The sequence below is a fragment of the Hippoglossus hippoglossus genome, chromosome 13, assembly GCF_009819705.1.
Source record: "Hippoglossus hippoglossus isolate fHipHip1 chromosome 13, fHipHip1.pri, whole genome shotgun sequence".
NCBI lineage: Eukaryota > Metazoa > Chordata > Actinopteri > Pleuronectiformes > Pleuronectidae > Hippoglossus > Hippoglossus hippoglossus.
The window spans coordinates 16003324-16022534 of NC_047163.1; the positions used below are offsets into that span (position 1 = coordinate 16003324).

Genomic DNA, 19211 nt, shown 5'->3' on the forward strand with positions numbered 1-19211 from the left:
TAGTGAATTAGGAATTGTTCACGGATGTTGGACAAGCAATTGGCCCCTCTGTGTAAATTGGGGCCCCTGATTTAGCAAAATCCTATATCTGTCACTTCACCTTTCCCCCCACATCTCTCTCACCCCACAGGTCGAGGCAGTTTTGTTTTCTCCCCCAACTTCTTGTTTGTTGTGGGAACTGTTGTGGTTTCTCAGTGTAAGTGTAACAGTGTAAGTTCTCGACCTCATTTGACACTAAATTAAAATTGAATTGAAGACTAGTTTCATGTCTTTTCCCTTGTGACAAACTTGTTTTCACAAATTCTACCAGTGAAGTGAATGAAAAGAGATTTACCATTACAATGTGTCTCATTGGTAGAAAATCCCTGTGTTAGGAATTTCTTTGTGAATAGGAGCCATTATCTAAATACGAACCATAAAGTAATAAAGTGCACTCCGCCACACAGTGAATTATCTTGACCAGAGATTAAGCCGAGTTGGCTTGATGAATAACTGACAGCCGCTTCAGCCAATCAACAAACCGATCAGCCATAGCAACACTGTGCTCATTGGTGGAAACGTAGACACGAGTAACCAATGAAATCACTGGAAACCCACATTTTCCTAACTTATCTCTATGAAGAACAGACTCCAGCAGAAACTTTTTATAAACAGTTTATGGCAGAGACTCGTTTGGTCGCGTAAGATGTTTTAAATGCACCTTAGTCTTGTTAAATTAATGAGTAAGAAAGTCTCGACTGTAGATTTATCTGGAGTGAAACGTGTCCAGCTTCATTCACGTTTTCGCTGCTGGGAAAAACTTTAAATCCCTCCAGTCTACACTGCCACCTGCTGTCAGTCTGCAGGTAGTTACCAGATATTTTTCCATACAAAAAACCCATTCGTTTTATTAATATTACATATTTCTAGGTTATTATACATACACACAACTTATATAACCTTTTATTTTTTTTACTGATAAAAATTCACATTTTCAACCACCAACACACATTGGACAGGCCACACGTCCACACACTGGTCCTGTCAAACTCAACATATTCAAACACAGCAATTTCTCAGATATTGATTTCATGCAAAAACAAATTCACACACAATGCTGCACAGGTATTGTATTTCAATACTAGAGTGTAATAATTTGTGTAAGATCTGAAATATGATTGGTTGATCACAAGTCTTTCTCCATTGGAAAAATTATAGTGATGTAAAGTCGTTTTCAATACAAAGTATAAATATCAGAAATCAGATTTACACTTGTGCAGATTTCATTTCAATACAAAATGAACAAAGTGAAGTAATTAAAACTTCAACACAGTTCTGACAGTACAATACCAAACAATACACAGTACATTCAGCCAATACTACATTCATTACTTAGCCTCACTGCAGGTCACAGGTTTGAAAACCAGAGCATCAGTGGTGTCATTTAAAAACCCATGAATTAAACGTGTTTCTTAAATATGAGTTCAATTTAAATTCACTGCTGTTGAGGATCACATTAACAAAGGGGAAAGAGGTATAAATCAATAACATAAGTAAGATCAAGTCCTTTTTTTGTGTGCAAAATTTCTCTCTCAGATCCATTAATGGCGAATGATACCTCACTTCAATTTGATCTTGAAACGGGAAACCACACACAAATATTCAACTATGTATCCATTCAAAGTACCTTTCATCTTAACAAATATCATATAAAACAGACGTTTTTAGAGACAAATCCACGGTTCTATTGAATTTGTTCAAACGTACTGTAAATGTTGAGCAGTAGCCCGTATTAATGATGTTTTGTCTGAATCTGGCACGTATGCACACATCTGGACGAGTACCGTGTCACACTGGCTTAGATTAGCATGTGACAGATTGTACAAAAACAAACAGATAAATTAACATTACATTTCAACATCAAGCTGCATCTGCTGGTGATTCTACTAGCGCAATATGCCATGCAGTAATACTGCAAACTGTCATTTACTGGAAGGCAGTCAAAAAAGATTAAATTAAATATTTACATCAGTAAAAATTTAAAATATTTTCAATTTAAAAGCCATATTCAAGACTGATAAGACTTGGAAACGGCATATTTCAATGGCCATTATGACCCATTTTATAGATACACATACAATACAGATTAGAGTCAAGTAGATTAGTCAGGTAGAGTCTGGCAGGTCACTGGAGCTTTGAGAAGCCATTCCTGTCCATGAAGTCTTTAAGCCTGGTGGGAAAATCTGTCATAACTCCTGTGGCTCCCAAGTCAAACGCCCTCTGGAAGTCCTCCTCGTCGTTCAGCACCCACACGTACACCTGAACCAGACGCAGAACTCGTACGGTGAAAAACACACAACACACAGCGGAGGGAGTCACACGAGGCTCAAGAATGTTACTGTCCTCCTAACAGCAGCACTTGCGGCCAACATGAGACATTTTCCAGTAACTGCAACAAGACAAATGCATATATTTATATATTTAGTCAGCTGTTGTGTAGAAGATGTTTTGGGTCCAAAGAGGTGCCTGTGCCTGAAACATGACATACCTCATCTCAAGTTTGGATGTGCTTGCTTTTGTTTACTTTTAGAATGGGAAGGATTTTTTCTCATTTGTGAGAATGAACTATAGAGTGTATACAAAAGCAATCTTACCTGTATGCCTCTGGCAGTGAGATGCTCAAACAGAGTTTTCCTCATCAGCAATCTAAAAGAGAAAAATATTCATTGACAGAAACCACAAGTATAAAGCCGTTTTCAGACATGAACTCCAGAGAGTGTCAATACAATAGGGTCCAAACATTATCTGGAGTTTTCATTGGGGGTTGGCATAGAATCCGGAGATTTTTCACAGAACTGATTTGGACATTTGCGTTTTCGCATACAACGTCTCTGGATAAATTCAAGGGGATAATCTGGAGTTAAGTGCATGTCTGTAAACAGATTAACAAAAGTAGCGTGAAGATTAATAGTAACTGTAAAGGTTCTGCATTAGTCATGGTAATGTATGGAACTATTATTTTATAAATCATTATAGATTCAAACCAAGTGAGTGACTCACCTGTCTGCAAGCCAGGCGACGATTCTCAGGCTCCTTGTTAATCTGTCAGGTTCCTTCAGTCTGCAGAATCACACAGAAAATATTGTTCAATTGTGGAAAAAAAGCCACTAATGTCGCTGCTGCTTTCAGACTTGATCAAAAGTTAGCGTAACCTATCAGGTTATGTGACACGCAAAAAGATAACCTATTGCTAAATTAACTTGTCAAACAACAGCTGAGTTCAGACAAGTTCAAATTCATTCTAGGAAATAAAGGAAATCATTACCTAGTAACTAAAGTCGACGTAAATACGTCAGAATGAAGGAAAATGTTCACAACAAATCCTAAACACATATCTGTCGTGCACATTTAACACAACAGATTGATAATTTGTCAACATACAATAACAGAGTCACTGTGTTTCAGGGGTGAATTTTGTACTTAATAGCTTTGTCGTGAACCATAAATACTGAGGGACAACATAATTGTAATAGAGGAGATCATTTAATCCTTAATGAATGTTCAGCATGTTTAATCTGCTCTGTGACCTTTATCCTTATGATCCACTAACACACCCCATCAGGGCAAAGGGTGTGAAAGTTTCTTTTAATCACTCAATCAGTGAGTGACTTTGTTTAGAGCAGCTCTGTGGCCAAGACAACACAAACACAGGGGACTTGCTGCAAACAGTTAGAAGGTGAGTACATTTAATGCAAGAAAAGCATGTGGCTCATCAACATCAAATCAAATCTCTGACTTCTGTAAGGAATTATCTTTGTACATAATTTATCATTTGAATCACATTTGTGGCGTACATCTGTGTGTAGAGTTCAAAATAGTTAAGTGCAGAACTTGAGTCCCATGAAAACCCTCCTGTCTCTGTACGAGGTTTGTCTGTGTCTAAATGGGTCGTATCTGCTGATGAAGGCCACAAGATGTGACTGAAAGGTCTGGAAGTTTACAGTAAATGGACCTTGTAAAAATACTTTTTCATATCCAAGGTCGATGATGAACCTTTAAGCTTAATTCAACACAAGATTAAATTATTATTATTTTAACCATAAATGGAAATCCAATTGTAGCTTAGCCTTGTTGAGATCCATCTTCTCCTGATAATTAATGAGCAGCAGCTAAAAATGTTGCCAATGTTAATTTAACCTTTTTAGAAAGGATTTTAATTCAGTCATTTTTGATAGTATCGTAAGCATAAATATGTGAAACCAGTAATATACAGATGACCATTCTGAGAACTGTAAGCCAAAGACCGTATACAATTTTTGTGTTTCTTTTTTGAATATTTATTGCCTGTTTTTTTTCCAGTCGCTTCTTTTTGGTAGTCTTTTGATTGTCTTCCCCACAAGAAATGTTGAGTCACAACTAAATGTAAAGCGCAGTGCTACCTTCTCCAGCAGCTCTTTCCACAGATCTCATTCCCATTAGTATGAACTCACTTGGTGATAATGGAGGGCATAGGGATCTCTAGGAACTGCTCCTTGAGGGGAACAAACGGCAGAAGGCCCGTGTAGAAGAGGCCCAAGAGCTGCAACACTCTGGGAAAGCTGAACAACACTGGAATCCGAGGATTCTGCAAAACACAAACATGAAACCAGGATTCAGGGTCAGTTTACAGGGGATTCAGAGAGTCTATACTTTTATAAAGACACGAGATGATGTGTTTGTTTGTATACCTGAAACAAGAAGATAAATACTGACTCCCCTCAGACAGAAGACACAAAATCATTGTTCATATTTTAATATCCTGCATTACAGAACATAAGTACTCCTCTTTCCTACAGCTACTTATTCATCCCACTATAAGGATATTAAATAAAAACTATATTATTACTGATGGCACATTGTTATTTGTTATCAATCCCTTCCTGAACTTATTGGAGCAAATGGGAATTTAGCATATAATATTGACATTAGGAAAGTAAATAACTTGAATAAACTCTACATCTTATTGTCATTAAATTAAGGCCACGCAGCTCATATAAAATTACCTCTTTATAACACTTCTTGACAATCTGGTTTCTGGCGTTTCCCCAGACAGTCAGATGTTCTCTGTCGTACTTCACAACCAGCTCTGAGACCTGAAAAGTTTAACTAGAACTGAAAACTCCAACAATAAAAACATGTAACACAGCAGTAAAACACAAATAAGGATTTTTTTTACAGCATCAAATGTTACCATTCCATACCGTTTTATTTACAAACAAAAATATATGTACATGTTTTATTCTTTTTTCTCCTCATTTCGTAAAACTAATTGACTATACACATACACACACACACATATATATATATATAAATAAACACATAGTAAAGTCTGTTTACTTGATAAACACTTGAAATTGAAAAATAAAGAGAAAAAACACGAGAAAACGGTTTCATAGGAGGGTTTAAGACCAGAAGAAAACACACACACACACACACACACACACACACACACACACACACACACACACACACACACACACACACACACACACACACACACACACACACACACACACACACACACACACACACACACCTTCTTGATGAGCGTGTTGTTGTTGGCCTTGATGTCAATGTTGACAGGGGTGTTCGGAAAGGCATCAAAAACGTCCCTGAGGAGAGGGATGCATTTGTCCTCTCCTCCCTCACAGAAACACTCTGCAAAGACAAGGACAGGTCAAACACACAGTCGGCTTCACATAATTAACTGAACATATTTCAGATAGATGACAGGTTGTAAACTTAATTGTATTTGTAACATGTCCAATTAGACACAATATTTGTGTATTTATCCCAATAAAAACATAGAGCACTTGGAATGTACTGTACATGTAGCTGTTCACGCTGTAGAGCACACTGACAGTGATGTTTCTAAAGAAAAACATCTGTATATGAGTGAGTGTTGAAGTAACTACACCATTCATGTGCATGTCATGCTCACCCCTCTGAAAAGTAACTCCCAGCTTGCAGAGGTATGGAGGGAGCTCCTGTGAAGAGCACACAGCAGTCAGTGGTTAACAGACAAGAATGACAGCCTCCAGTCAGAGCCTGTGCACTCAGGGCAGGTTCAGACGTTGTGAGAGCCAGAGGGCGCTCACGGTACTGACAGTCTTTACAAACGAGACAGGAACCCAGAGAGGACATGACAAAGTAAGATTAATGTGAAGAACTTTGTGCTTCTCTACCATGAGGCCGAAGGTCACATAAATGTAATCTTCTGTGAATATCATCATGGTTTCAAATTAGTTTGTGGCATTTATCAGTGTATTTACCTCCGCCAAGGAGGTTTATGTTTGGAGTTTTTTTTGTGGAGGGGTGGGCCATAACGCAAGAAAGAACTCAATACACTTTGGAGCAGATCCAGATAAACAGGCAGATACAGGAATGTTTTTATTTCACTTTCTTTAACACGGTGGGATAGAGTTTGAGCTTAGGTGGAGGTTATTATGCCACGAGGGCTTCATCACTTGGCTTTATATACTGTAGGACAACAATCATTTAGAAAATGGGGATATTCAACATCTCGTCCTATATTCCAAATGATTACTTCCCTAAAGTAGGTTTAAGAGAAATAATGGAAAAAGGGCTGTATTAAGCAGCTGCTATTAGTCACGCACTGGACTAGATCATCAAAGATATGTATAACTAAAAATAACAGCATTGTTTTATTAATCAGGTGATAGTTCCACATGACATAATCAGATGACTTGGGATAGAACTCGACTCAACTTCCCTCACATAAGTCTGGTCACAAGGTTTCTCATGGTTTGGTTTTTAACTCAAATATAGGTGAACCTCTTGACCTCTTGTCTTTTACATGCTAATGCCGGCAGCAAAGTAAAACAAAATTATCTAACTGTTCAAATATTATATAGGTGTGTAGAAAAAGTAAGATACACAGCCACACAATTCTTAGCATGTGAGTATAGAAAATAACATAACTGTAGTTACACTATGTGGACAAAAGCATTGAGACACCTACACATTACACCTACAGGACCTTTTATGACATCCCATTCTAAATCCATAGGCATTATATAGGGATTGTCCCCCCCTTTGTAGCTATAACAGCTTCCACTCTTCAGGGAAGACTTTCTACAAGAATTTGGAGCGTCTCTGTGGGAATGTTTGTTTCATCCAGACGAGCATTGATGAGGTCAGAAACTGGTGTTGGACGAGAAGGCCTGGCTCGCAATCTCTGTTCTAGTTCATCCCAAAGGTGTTCCATGGGGTTGAGGTCAGGGCTCTGTGCGGGCGAGTCAAGTTGTTCCACACCAAACTCACCCAACCATGCCTTTATGGGCCTTGCTTTGTGCACTGGGGCGCAGCCATGCTGGAACAGAACAAAAAAGGCCTTCCCCAAACTGTTCCCACTAAGTTGGAACCATAGAATTGTCCCAAATGTCTTGGTAAGCTGAAGCATTAAGATTTCCCTGCACTGTAACTAAGGGCTCTAGGCCACCCCCTGAAAAACAACCCCAGCTGCTCGGCCATGGAAATCCATGCCATGAAACTCCCAGCGCACAGTTTTTTGTGCTGATGTTGATGCTGGAGGAGGTTTGGAACTCTGCAGTAATTGGGTCAGCAGAGCGTTGGCCACTTTTACACACTATGCGCCTCAGCACTCAGCGACCCCGCTCTGTAACTCTGTAAATTTCACAAGCTGACTTGTTGCAGCGGTGGCATCCTATTTAAGTGCCACACTCAAATTCAATGTGCTCTTTGGAACGACCCATTCTGTCACAATTGTTTTCAGGGCAAACTGCAAGGTGCTTGATTTTATACACTGAATGATTCACCTGAAATCAATGATTAAGAGGTGTCCCAATACTTTTGTTCATATAGTGCATCTCTCTGTCAGATATGGAAATGTAATGACTCAAGAGACATTTCAGAGCAGTAACTCACAGCGTAGGTGACGTCAGAGATTTCAGCATTGATGCCAGTCGCCCTCCTCAAGTTGGCGTCGTGAGAAACCACAACCTGTTCGTCTTTGGTCAGGTGGCAATCCAACTCCAGCATGTCTGTGCCCAGATCCACAGCGCTGCATGATTTAACAACCAGGACACACACTGTATTTATCACAATACCTGGGAGACTCCAGAGACTTTAATCGTTAATCTCAGCACCGAGGTCACTGAGGTCAACACGCATTCTAAAATCATAAACCACTTTACACTCGTAAAACAGACATAACAGCACTTTATCATCTAAACCTTTATGACCAGTGATCGAAGGCTACATTTATACCAATATGTTTTAGTTTTAAAATGGCGTTTTAGCTCTGTAACAAAAGTAATACATGTTTCTATGTCTCATAATCTACTCACACACTTTTTAGATTGTCTATTTGCACTCGGGTGGTGAGTGGCAGAAAACATTCTAAACAAGGGAAAGCAATGGTCTTGGAATGATGACAAGGTGGAACTGCTTTTGACAATATGTGTAAGCGACACTTTACAGTCATGGCTGGTAGTCAAATCATGCCCGTCCCTACTACAACAACTCCCCAGAGTTCAAAAACTAAAATGGGACCAGCAGCGTTTCCAAACTTCTCCATTTTAGGGGTGAGAAGACACCAGAATAGTGTAGCTGTCAGTTGTGAGCATAGCAAAAGGGATGCGTTTTAAAACTAAAATGTTGTTGATGTGGCCTCACTGCCTGTGACGAAGACAGAGAACTTTACAGACTGAGGTCACAAACTTTACTCTACTGAGCTCAGATGACACCCAGCACTCACAAGTACAAGCACCAGTTAAGTTTCACACACACACACACGCAGGCTTATACTCACTGCTTGAAAGCTGCCATGGTGTTCTCCAGGTTTTCGCCGGCGCCTGCAATGCCAAAAAAGGAAACACTAGATGTGATACTCTGGGGTTTTCATATCTCCATTACTGTTTCACCAAATGCTGGAACACTGATCTCACTGCTGATACAGATCACACATGGACACCCATGATCTTCTGGGGAACCTATGATGGCATTTTATTTGTGCTTTCTGTAGCTAATCAACTTTCAAGTTTCCAACCTTTTATTTAGTGCATATGGCATTTTATTAATCTTTTCTTTTTTTAAGATTACGTCAAGGCTGCAACAGCATACACAACGCAAGACAAGCAAACACACAGACTTTTGTTAGCTATGGACAGTCCTGCCTGATAAGGCACAGTACTTAATAAATTGTAATACAATCAAAACCATGCAAATGCATCTATAAATAAAATATTAAATTCTTAACAGAGTTGGAATAGGTAGACAGTTATATTATTGCTAAATGTACAAGTAATTAGCTCCCATTAAGAAGCACATTGGGTCTAATAACCATTGTCAAAAACAACAAAATCATAATAAAGTTGCACTTATATATTGCACTTACATGTAGAACTTTGTTGTTTGGCTTTTTTGAAGCTAATGTCCTTACATGATTCTTGCTGTTCTGGGTCTGTTCCCTCATGGTTGAATGCACTTATTTTAAGTTGTTTTGGATAAATGATATGTAATGTAATGTAAAAGCACAATGGTCAAAAAAGTTAAAAAAGTTACAAACCACTTAATATTTGCTACTTAGTAATTATCACCAAACGTTGATACTCTATTCAGATAAATTACACTTTGAAATCCTAGCATCTTCATATACAAAATCACTTTCTGATGACAACTTGCCGTGCCATCCTTCTCTTTGAGTGGCCCTTTGTGACTAAACTGAAATTTGAAGGAGTGCCACTGACTCACCTCCACGGTGGGAAATGTGTCTGCTGAGGAAATTCTCTCGCTTCCTTCGGTGCAGTAGAGTGGGAACTTTCATGAGCAGGGCCGAGGTGAGCACGTAGCCCGTGACCGTCGACAGGACATACAGAGCAGCGCACATCTCCCGTCAGTCGCCTGCAAAACAAATACAAACCAGACGTCATACTCAGTGAATATGTTATTTCAACAGCCTCACAGGTGAATCTTTGTTTCGACTGAGAGATGCTGAGTCGAGTCTGAAAATAAAGAAATTCAGGAAGAGTGACAGCAAGTATTTTCCAATTGATTCATATAAAGAAAATGTTGCTGAAGCCTTAGGGCACACCCCCGAAATAGGGCTACAACTACTAACTATCTATTGTTGAATTTATAACTTCCTTTTAAGTTTAAAGACAGATTTTTGCTCCTGAGTGAGAGTTGTGGCTTTAAACTCTTCTTTTGGACAGAGAATGACAAACACTTAAATAAACAGCAAAACAAATTTGAGGTCAACACATTGGGTGTTATACCTCCTCATTGTGCTTCACAATGTTTAATCCTTAAATGGATATGTATTGGACTTTAGTTCTATTGAAACCGATGAGTCAAAGACTGAGGTTGTGTTGTTTCTCTACCACCAACATTCATTTGTACATTTACCACAGTGATGATCCGTCAGAAATGAAAGAACAAATACTTTCCTGCTAAAAGTATTTGATATATTCCACTCACATCATTCACTGTCTCCTCGGGTTCTCACTGAGCTGCATTGGTGCCAGCACTGGAGCGGAGGTTTGTATTAATATAAAATATTAAGAATCATTAAAAACGTGGACTCTCCCAAACAAACGCGTCAACGTTTGTCACGTCAACAAATAACGTCGTTAGCGCACGAGCTAGGTGAGGCTAGCGCTAGCTGAGCTGCTTGTCGAGCTCTCAAGGTGAAATGTTTACCTTTGTCATCAAAATGTGTTGGGCTCCTTCGTCTTCTGGTGTTGCCTGACTTGTTGGGTCGCCGGTGAGGTTAGTCCGAGTCCATGGAGCTGAGCAGGAGGCTTGTTTGTGTGGAGACGAAGTGATGATGTGACCTGTCCTCGGCTCCACAGCTGACTGTTCCGGTGCAGCTGGAAACTCACTGCGCATGCGCCACCCTGAGCGTCCAACAACAACACTAACAACTTTATATAGGATCAAAAACAACAAGAAAGCAGTTCAAAGTGAAGTACTATACATATAATATACACATTGTGGTCACATATTGGAAAAATAATATGCACGTCATCAACACATCAAACACATGTTAGTAACTATTATTCAAATCAAACATCACTTTAACTTTTGAATACATAATTCAAGATCAATGATGCATCCTATATTGGACAGTTCAAGATGAGGTGCAAACATTTTTATCAGTCCAACAATGAAATATACAATTGAAATGAGAATTCAGAACAACAATGCACGGCCTGATCGATCTCCTACAGGGCCCCGGGGCACACATTTGTTGCTGGGCCCCATGGACTGAAAATAAAGATGGACGACACGTCTCCACGTCTCCGCCGAATATATATATATATATATTATTTGAGATACCATCGCTGCCATCTTGTGCATTTTGAGCCAGAGTCAGAGCAGTAGCGACAATGGGATGAAGTTAATAACTATAATTCTCATCTGTTAATCATGAAGATTAAATTTGTATGGCATCAAATAACCAACCATAACAAAAACAGGAAAATTAACGCTTGAACGTGAATCAATGTGATAACCTAAAATGACAGAAACTAACTTTAAGTACATTTTATTTGATATGTACAAATACTTTTTTTGTTTGGTAGTTTTGGATTCATGGCCTATACTGCAGCCAACCACCAGGGGGCAATCAAGAAGCTTCGGCATCACTTTTGGGGAGCTGTCATGTCATCCATTTTTTCATCAGTCTTTCGATGTGAGTATTCTATTATCTGTTATTTTCCTTTATTGTAGAAATTGAATGACTGTCAGCTCGGAAGCTGGAGATTTCCAAATCCTTTCATAAAATTGGTAATTACTTTGATGCAGGTTTTACAATCAAAAAGAACATGTAACTTTTTCATAATATACTATTTAAATTAATACAATTTCAAATATTTATTTCCACCAGTTTGTGATGTGTGCATTGCAACAAGAAAAACCATCCCACTAAACTCTATCACCTCATTTAATGAGTTGGTTACGGATGTCGTCCACCAGAGAACATGCTGGGAGGTATATGCACAAAATCAACATCTAGCAGACAGCCTACAGGTCGCGTGCAAATATAGACTTCTAGTCTTTACATTGAATATAATACAATAACCAGTTCCTTTTAGCTCTGATAACCGATCAATGAGATAACACAGAGTATCCGCACAGAGCAATGTCCAAGTGAAAAACTTGTTCCTGTCAAAGTCCACTTCATGTAATAAACCGACCATAGAGTTGTGATAAGCACCTTGAATTCCTACAGCATGTGTGCAAGTAATTTCTCGATGTTTAAAGAACTAGAGCTGCCTCCGAGGGTTTTTATTTTAAGTTGCTGTGGAGTATTTCATTAGGGAAATTCAGTGAAATGTCAAATCTAAAAATGCCTCAAGAATTAACAAACATCCTGGATGAGTGGAAGTGCCTGGAGGAAGAGTATCAAAAACTTCAGGTAACTGAATTTGAAACTCTAACACTTATATTTGTTATGCTAATCTAACCACACATTGACAAGTTCACGACTGTTTGCTGTCCCCAATGGTGGAAATAGCTCCCCATTGATATCAGGATAGCAGAAAGTCTACTCATCTTCCGCCGCAGACTAAAATCACATCTCTTCTGACTACACCTGAGTTAAGAAGATGATGATTTAATAACCATCGTCCCAACAAAATAAATATATATTCAACTTATATATTTAAGTTTAGTTGCACTTATATGGCACTTACATGTAGCTCTAGTACTAGTACTAGTACTTACATGATTCTTGCCGTTCTGGGTCTGTACCCTCATGGTTGAATGCACTTATTCTAAGTCGCTTTGGATAAAAGCGTCAGCTAAATGTTATGTAATGTAATGTAACATGTTATAATAGCCTGTAATCAAGCTTCCTCTAAAACTGCCATGCATTATTAATACCTTGTTTATGTCAACTACCTTGGTTGTGCTTCAGGTTATAACTAAACACGTTTTCTTTGGTAATCGATGTGACGCCATCTTCTTGTGTTTTTCAGGAGACACACAGAAGCTACTTACAGAAACTGGATGAAATTTCCAAACTACAAAAGAGCTGCTCTTCCTCCATTTCCCATCAGAGACAAAGACTGAAGGATATCTCGCATCTGGTGAAGAAGTAGGTGTAAACACACACATGGTCATATCAACAAATATATGTAGGTATGAATACAGTAAAGAAATGTGGATTTTATATGTTATGTTGTACCAATGATACAAACTGATCTTGTGCTCTTGTTTCTTCCACCAGATGCAGCCCAGGAACATCAGAAGAAGCAGCGAAAAACATGGATGTGATAAAAGATAAAATGAAGACGAGACCCAATGCTTACTTTGAAATGGAATCTTTTCTTCCCCAAAAAAATGGGTGATGACAGCATTTTTAGTCACAGAATTAGTCATTATTGTGATAACAAATATATAGAAACTCCTTGGTTGTATCAGATAAGGTGAAATTAATGATTTCATCATATTGCAGGCTGTATCTGAGTCTGGTCCTTGGAAACGTGAATGTCACTCTCCTCAGCAAACAGTCAAAGTAAGAAATGGCACTTGAAACCAACACACAGCCTAAAAATACAGATTTTTATTTCACGTAAACATTTGTTTAGTTCAATGAATTAAATCAAATGTAGACAGAGTATTTCCTCGGGTGATCAATTGCCACCTATTTCAGTAGAAAATCCTGAACATATCACATGTTTGTCAGATTTTCCTACAAAGATGAATACGAGACGTTCAAGCTGTGCTCCACCGTCATCCTGCTGCTGTGTTCCTGCATATGTTATTTCTTTATCAGCTACAGGTATGCATCATACATCACAGCCGCTCCAGCCTTGTACATTGCAATGGGTTCATTAGTCTTCATGGACACTTTATAAATCAAGCACTTGTCTTATGTCCCTTACTTTTAGATTTCTTGATGTGGTCCTCAACTTCCTGCTGGTGTGGTACTACTGCACATTGACTATCAGGGAAAGTGTTCTCATCACAAACGGCTCCAGGTCAGTCCTGCTACTCTCTCTACTCTTTCATTATGTCACAGTTTTATAATTTTACATATATCATGCATAGCCCCCCCCCATAGCCCTTCCACTTTATTGTTATAGAAAAATACTTATTTTTGTGGCAATTAACCATCTTATTATTTATTTGCCCAAGTAATCCTTGATCAAGTCAGTTTAATTACTGCTTTTTTGTCACTGCCATTTTCAAATAAAGGACAAGATGATGAATATCCCTTCTACGTTTGAAGATCTTTTGCACAATTTAAGTTACCAACTACTAGGAGATGTTAGCAGGTGTTAGTGGCCACCAGCAGATGTTAGGGGCATAACGTCAGTTGTTTGCCTTAGCGTCATCAAGTGTTTTGGTCTTGTAATCAACGATACAGGCCGAACTTGAGGGTATGCTGAGGCTAAAGGTAAATCTGACTGGCTTGTATGGCAGCACTATGAAAGCCATGCTCAGTAGATCAGACATCATTCCCTCTATGCCTTTTTAAACTAAAGGCTGTCCCCTTTAAACACAGTACAAAATGGAATATATCCCTTGTTAATATCTGGCACAGGGCTTCATGGATCCCCAGATCTCTAAGCAACCTGATGGCGGATGTTGCACTGAAACCCCTGCTGCCAACCTCCTTAGGGAGGCAAACTATTGCTTTCCAGCCACGTTGTTCTGCCTCAAATGCCATGTCTGCTTAGACCGCAGCCTTTTCCTCTCATTCGCCTCATCAACATTATCCTCTGTCGTGGCAATTTCTACAATCCCACTCTTACAACGAGGAACGAGACACAATTCTCTTACAGTATTGTCACACTTTAATGCTCAGAGCATGGTGCATACGACAAAGGTTAGTTTGTAATATGCACACCGATGGGAAACAGTTCTTTGTCTTTATACATTTGGCTCATCCCTCCCACTCTGGTTGGGGTTGTTACAAAGTCAAAGGTCAGGATCTTCTGATGACATGAAACCAACAATGCCTTAGTTAAAGCAATCAGGCCAAGATTCATTCAGTTGTACAGGATACAGCATGATCAAGGTTACATTCTATGAGATTCAATCATGATCAATCAAAGGGGAAATGAACATACTGTGGTCAAAATGTTACATTTCCCGTACACCTCCCAGGGTCCTGTCATTTCTACAAAGTAGACGCTGCGCAAGGTGTTGGACCAGAGTATCAGGTCTTAGTGACAATATTCGATGGGACTGTGAGCCGCTGGTCCACGTCCACCAACATCTCCCAGTCTCGGGCTTGCTCCAACTGACCACTCCTGGTTTAGTTTTTAGTCTGTTCCCTTACATTTATGTTAATTATCTTACTTGTGTTATTACCTAGACACTAATCCTCTTGCATTTACTCCTCATACACTTGATATTAACATATGTGACTTATTTTTTATACTTTTTTGTTTTTAGTCTTTGATATACTAACTTTAGAGCAATATCTGGGACAATAATTTCCATCTGGATTAATAATAATCAATCTTAATAATAAATCTGATCTTATCTTTTGTGTAAAATATCAAATGAAATGTGTCTTGCATCATAGAATAAAAGGCTGGTGGGTTGTTCATCACTACGTCGCAGCTTTTTTGTCCGGTGTGATGCTGACATGGTGAGTAGAGGAAGATAAAAACCTAAATTACAGACTAAGAAACAATAAAACACTGTTATAGCACATTTAAATACTTACAATTCTTGCTAATGTCCACTTTTTGTATAATAATAAGTCTCCGCTCTTTCACACACAAGGCCGGATGGGAACCTTTACAAGATGTTCAGGAACCAGTTCCTTGCCTACTCCCTGTATCAAAGTAAGGTCAACGTACTTTCCACATTCATGGTTAAAATTTACAAAAAAAATAATCTAACCTGAAATGTCTTTCATGTGGAATGTGCAGGTTTTGTTCAGTGTCTGCAGTGCTACTATCAGAGTGGATGCCTGTACAGATTACGAGCCCTGGGAGAAAGACACAACATGGATCTGACCGTGGGTGAGCGACACAGTAACACGCCGAGGACACCGAGGACAGATGCACATAGTCAAGTTTATCATTACTGAATATTTTGTAAAAATGTTAATAATGTTAATAATGTCTGTGGCTCCTCATTGTCCCTGCTTTAACTAGAATAACGCAACAGTGAACCTGGTGAAACAAAATTGCACACAGTCATAACTAAACGATGTCAGTTTTCTTTCTTCAAGATCCATTCATTATTCTCTCTGAACTCAATGAAAATGTGGAAAAAACCTATCTCACAATGTTTAACCCTCCTATAATCCTTTGGGTCGATCCGACCCAATTCACTGTTTAACATCTCTAAAAGTTATCATGGTCCTGTTCTCCACTTCTCAACAACAGGGTCGACTTATTGCTGCTAATGTAAACCAAACGGTTCCAGGCCCCATCAGATATGCTGCTGTCAGCCATGTCCAAGACATAAAATCGCCATTTGTGCTCTTCATAACATTCGAGAGGTGTATAAATGAGATTACAAAATTTAGAGGGGAGGCACATGTATGTACAGTTGGAAAAACAAGTAGTTGGAATACTTCAGGGGCCATATTTCCAGCCACCACGTATCCAAAGACATTCCATGTTTTCTGTCATGTCATACGCTTTGATAACAGAGAAACAAGGAAGAATAGTGGGATAAGTGGGTTCAGCAAATACCAATGCTCAAATGTACCTTTTATAGGTGTTTTTTGTTAGTCAATGACTGTTGTGTGTTCCTAACAGTTGTTCTGAGGATGATGATATTCTATTTTAAAAAATAACATATTTCTAAATGTTTAAAATTGTGTTTGGTTCTCCTGGGTTCAAATTGACTCCAAACATAATATATGTTACTTTCCTTGATAATAGAATGAGTTTTTCTTTCCAAATGTTATAAATAACAAAATAATTACTTAGAAATAACATAAATCCTCTAATATCCAAACAAAGATAATTTCTTCCAATTTTATGTCAATTGGTGAGATTTTATTGTGATTTGCATGATTTTCTACATTCACATAATTTGTATTATGAATGGCTGTTTAAGTAGTCAACAAAAAAACATTAAGTACCTGAAACATGGGTAACTGTAATTTTGATTAGAATATTTTTTGGGGGATCGCTGGTGTCACAATGAGCCCAAGGTTAGTAAATTTGAGGATAACAGGAAGGTTTGCCAATGGATCCGTATCAAACTTTAATGGGTTCTTTTTCCTTGGGTCATGCCAACCCCATCCACAAAACTGAAGAATGGAAATCGGTTCAGTGGTTTTTCTGTCATCCTGGTTACAAACATACAAATATACCTCCACCAATGTCCAACTGTCCCTTATATCCACACAGGCTGCACCACAGTCATATATATCAAACCACTAAATCTACTTAATCAATACAACTATAGAAAAACATCCTATCATGCAAAGTTAAAGAAAATGAAAAAGATAAAGCTGAGCCTTAAAATATAATGGGTTCTTCCCTGAATCATAATGAATCCTCCCACCAAGTTTTGTGGTAATCCGTCCAGTAGTTTTTGTGCAGTCATGCTTAGAATTGAACAAACCAACATGTTACCGAGAGTAAAGACAGAAACTATTTTTTTTAAATTTTGTTTGCTTTCTATTTTCAGAGGGATTTCAGTCGTGGATGTGGAAAGGGCTGACGTTTCTTTTGCCTTTCCTCTTTTTTGGTCATGTGAGTACAGTGTGTGACGCTGACATGCAAGTGAACTTCAGAAATTCCCTCTAATGTACTGCTTAGTTTGCATTAAAGAGATGCATAGTCATGGTTTAGACTGGATGACACAGACAAGCTGATTTACAAAAAAAAATGCTGATGTCATTCTGCGGCGATTACCCTGAATATTTAGGAATGACAACAGAATTGAAGGGTTTTAGGCAATCTGGAAAACAGCTTCACCTTCACCTCTTCATCTATTCGACATTCCAACTGCTGAGTCCTTGTGTTGTTGTCCTGCAGTTCTGGCAGCTCTTCAATGGCCTCTCCCTCTTCAAAATGTCTCAGCTCTCAGACTGTAAAGAATGGCAGGTCAGTGATTTCACAGTCACACTATTTCACCTTGTTCTTGCAGATCTTTCAACAACACTTTAGGTTTTACTGTTTCTGTTTATCTTTGCAGAATCACAACTTGGGGAGGTTTAATGTTTTATATCAAGAACGGTGTCTTCGAAATGTACTTTGTGAAATATATTAGTGATAACTTAGTGTTACATCACAGTGAGCTTTTGTACCAACTTTTTATTGCATAAATATAATTCCCTTATTAAATCACCCTCGTGCATTTGCATTTGCATTTGCATTTGCATTTACATACTTCACTTCACCCTCTCCTGATCTTCTCCATTAAAAAATGACAATGATTCAACTATATTTTGCTCACTCAATTGTTTTGTTCTCTAATTCCTGTTTTATGTTTCTCTGGTGTGACGACAGGTCTTGATGTGCGGTCTCTGCTTCCTCGTTCTGTTCATGGGAAATTTCTTCACCACTCTCGCAGTGGTCCGACAGAAGCTCAAGAGCAGGAATCAGAAACAGAAGAGCCTGTGATACAACGTGATAAAATAAAGCATGTCCACAAAACGCTGTCTCACATGTTCACAAGCTCATATCTTCATTAATATTATCCTGGCAAGTAATAATAAGTCTACTGGCAATTACTACAAAACATGAACAGTAGATACATAAATATAAAGGTGTGCTATGATTAATCAATCATCATTAAAAGTTAAATTATAGTGTGTTCTTATTTGTACCAGAAAACAGCTCCAATATATAAGTGCAACCTCAGGTTATGTGTTTAGTTGTTATTTAATATCTTAACATTTAATTTCCAGTGAAGATCTTTTAGATTCTGTTATTCATACTGTTATTATTTCATATGATTATCACCCTCTGTATTCTTCTGTTATACAAATATTTGTCCAATTTTCTCTTTAATACTAATATATAATTTGTATTGTTAATTTTGTGTGTTTTGTATTTTATCTTTGGTTTTATTACAAGACATTGCTGGTTTCTACCACACCCCTGAGAAATGTTTACATTTCATTTATGCAAACTAAACTGACCAGAGTAACTCAACTTTGTGAGGGGCTAAAGGCTAAATCTTCCCGTTTCATGCTCGTCTTTTTTCATTTCCTTTTCACCGTTCTTTCAGGTTCAAATAAATTTTGGTTCCCTGCAGAAATGTAAATGCAGATC

The 19211-nt window shown here is 38.3% G+C and overlaps 2 protein-coding genes across 2 annotated transcripts; one reads left to right on the forward strand and one right to left on the reverse strand.

Annotated features, from left to right (window-relative positions):
• Window positions 1–1554: 1554 nt before the first annotated feature.
• gdpd1 (glycerophosphodiester phosphodiesterase domain containing 1) lies at window positions 1555–10903 on the reverse strand. The gene is made up of 11 exons (XM_034604483.1): window positions 10702–10903; window positions 9754–9903; window positions 8813–8855; window positions 7927–8062; window positions 5960–6005; window positions 5555–5676; window positions 5022–5111; window positions 4470–4603; window positions 3040–3099; window positions 2634–2685; window positions 1555–2298 (listed from the first exon to the last, which is right to left on the reverse strand). Exons 2-11 carry the CDS (start codon window positions 9887–9889, stop codon window positions 2164–2166), a joined length of 954 nt encoding a protein of 317 aa, XP_034460374.1. The 5' UTR covers window positions 9890–9903; window positions 10702–10903; the 3' UTR covers window positions 1555–2163.
• Window positions 10904–12293: 1390 nt separating this feature from the next.
• LOC117772906 (transmembrane protein 120A-like) lies at window positions 12294–18918 on the forward strand. Its single transcript, XM_034604482.1, has 12 exons — window positions 12294–12421; window positions 12984–13102; window positions 13235–13351; window positions 13463–13522; window positions 13694–13789; window positions 13899–13988; window positions 15545–15610; window positions 15748–15809; window positions 15897–15989; window positions 17620–17684; window positions 17970–18038; window positions 18444–18918. Exons 1-12 carry the CDS (start codon window positions 12338–12340, stop codon window positions 18555–18557), a joined length of 1035 nt encoding a protein of 344 aa, XP_034460373.1. The 5' UTR covers window positions 12294–12337; the 3' UTR covers window positions 18558–18918.
• The last annotated feature ends 293 nt before the right edge of the window (window positions 18919–19211 follow it).

Excerpts from the sequence above, each read along its gene's own strand:
- gdpd1 (XM_034604483.1), bottom strand. The coding sequence starts at position 9,889 with ATGTGCGCTGCTCTGTATGTCCTGTCGACGGTCACGGGCTACGTGCTC. Across the intron at positions 8,063-8,812 it reads ACCATGGCAGCTTTCAAGCA|CGCTGTGGATCTGGGCACAG; the intron begins GTGAGTATAAGC and ends TAAATCATGCAG. Across the intron at positions 3,100-4,469 it reads ATGCCCTCCATTATCACCAA|ACTGAAGGAACCTGACAGAT; the intron begins GTGAGTTCATAC and ends GTGATTCTGCAG.
- LOC117772906 (XM_034604482.1), top strand. The coding sequence starts at position 12,338 with ATGTCAAATCTAAAAATGCCTCAAGAATTAACAAACATCCTGGATGAG. Across the intron at positions 13,352-13,462 it reads TTTCTTCCCCAAAAAAATGG|GCTGTATCTGAGTCTGGTCC; the intron begins GTGATGACAGCA and ends ATCATATTGCAG. Across the intron at positions 17,685-17,969 it reads CTTTCCTCTTTTTTGGTCAT|TTCTGGCAGCTCTTCAATGG; the intron begins GTGAGTACAGTG and ends GTTGTCCTGCAG.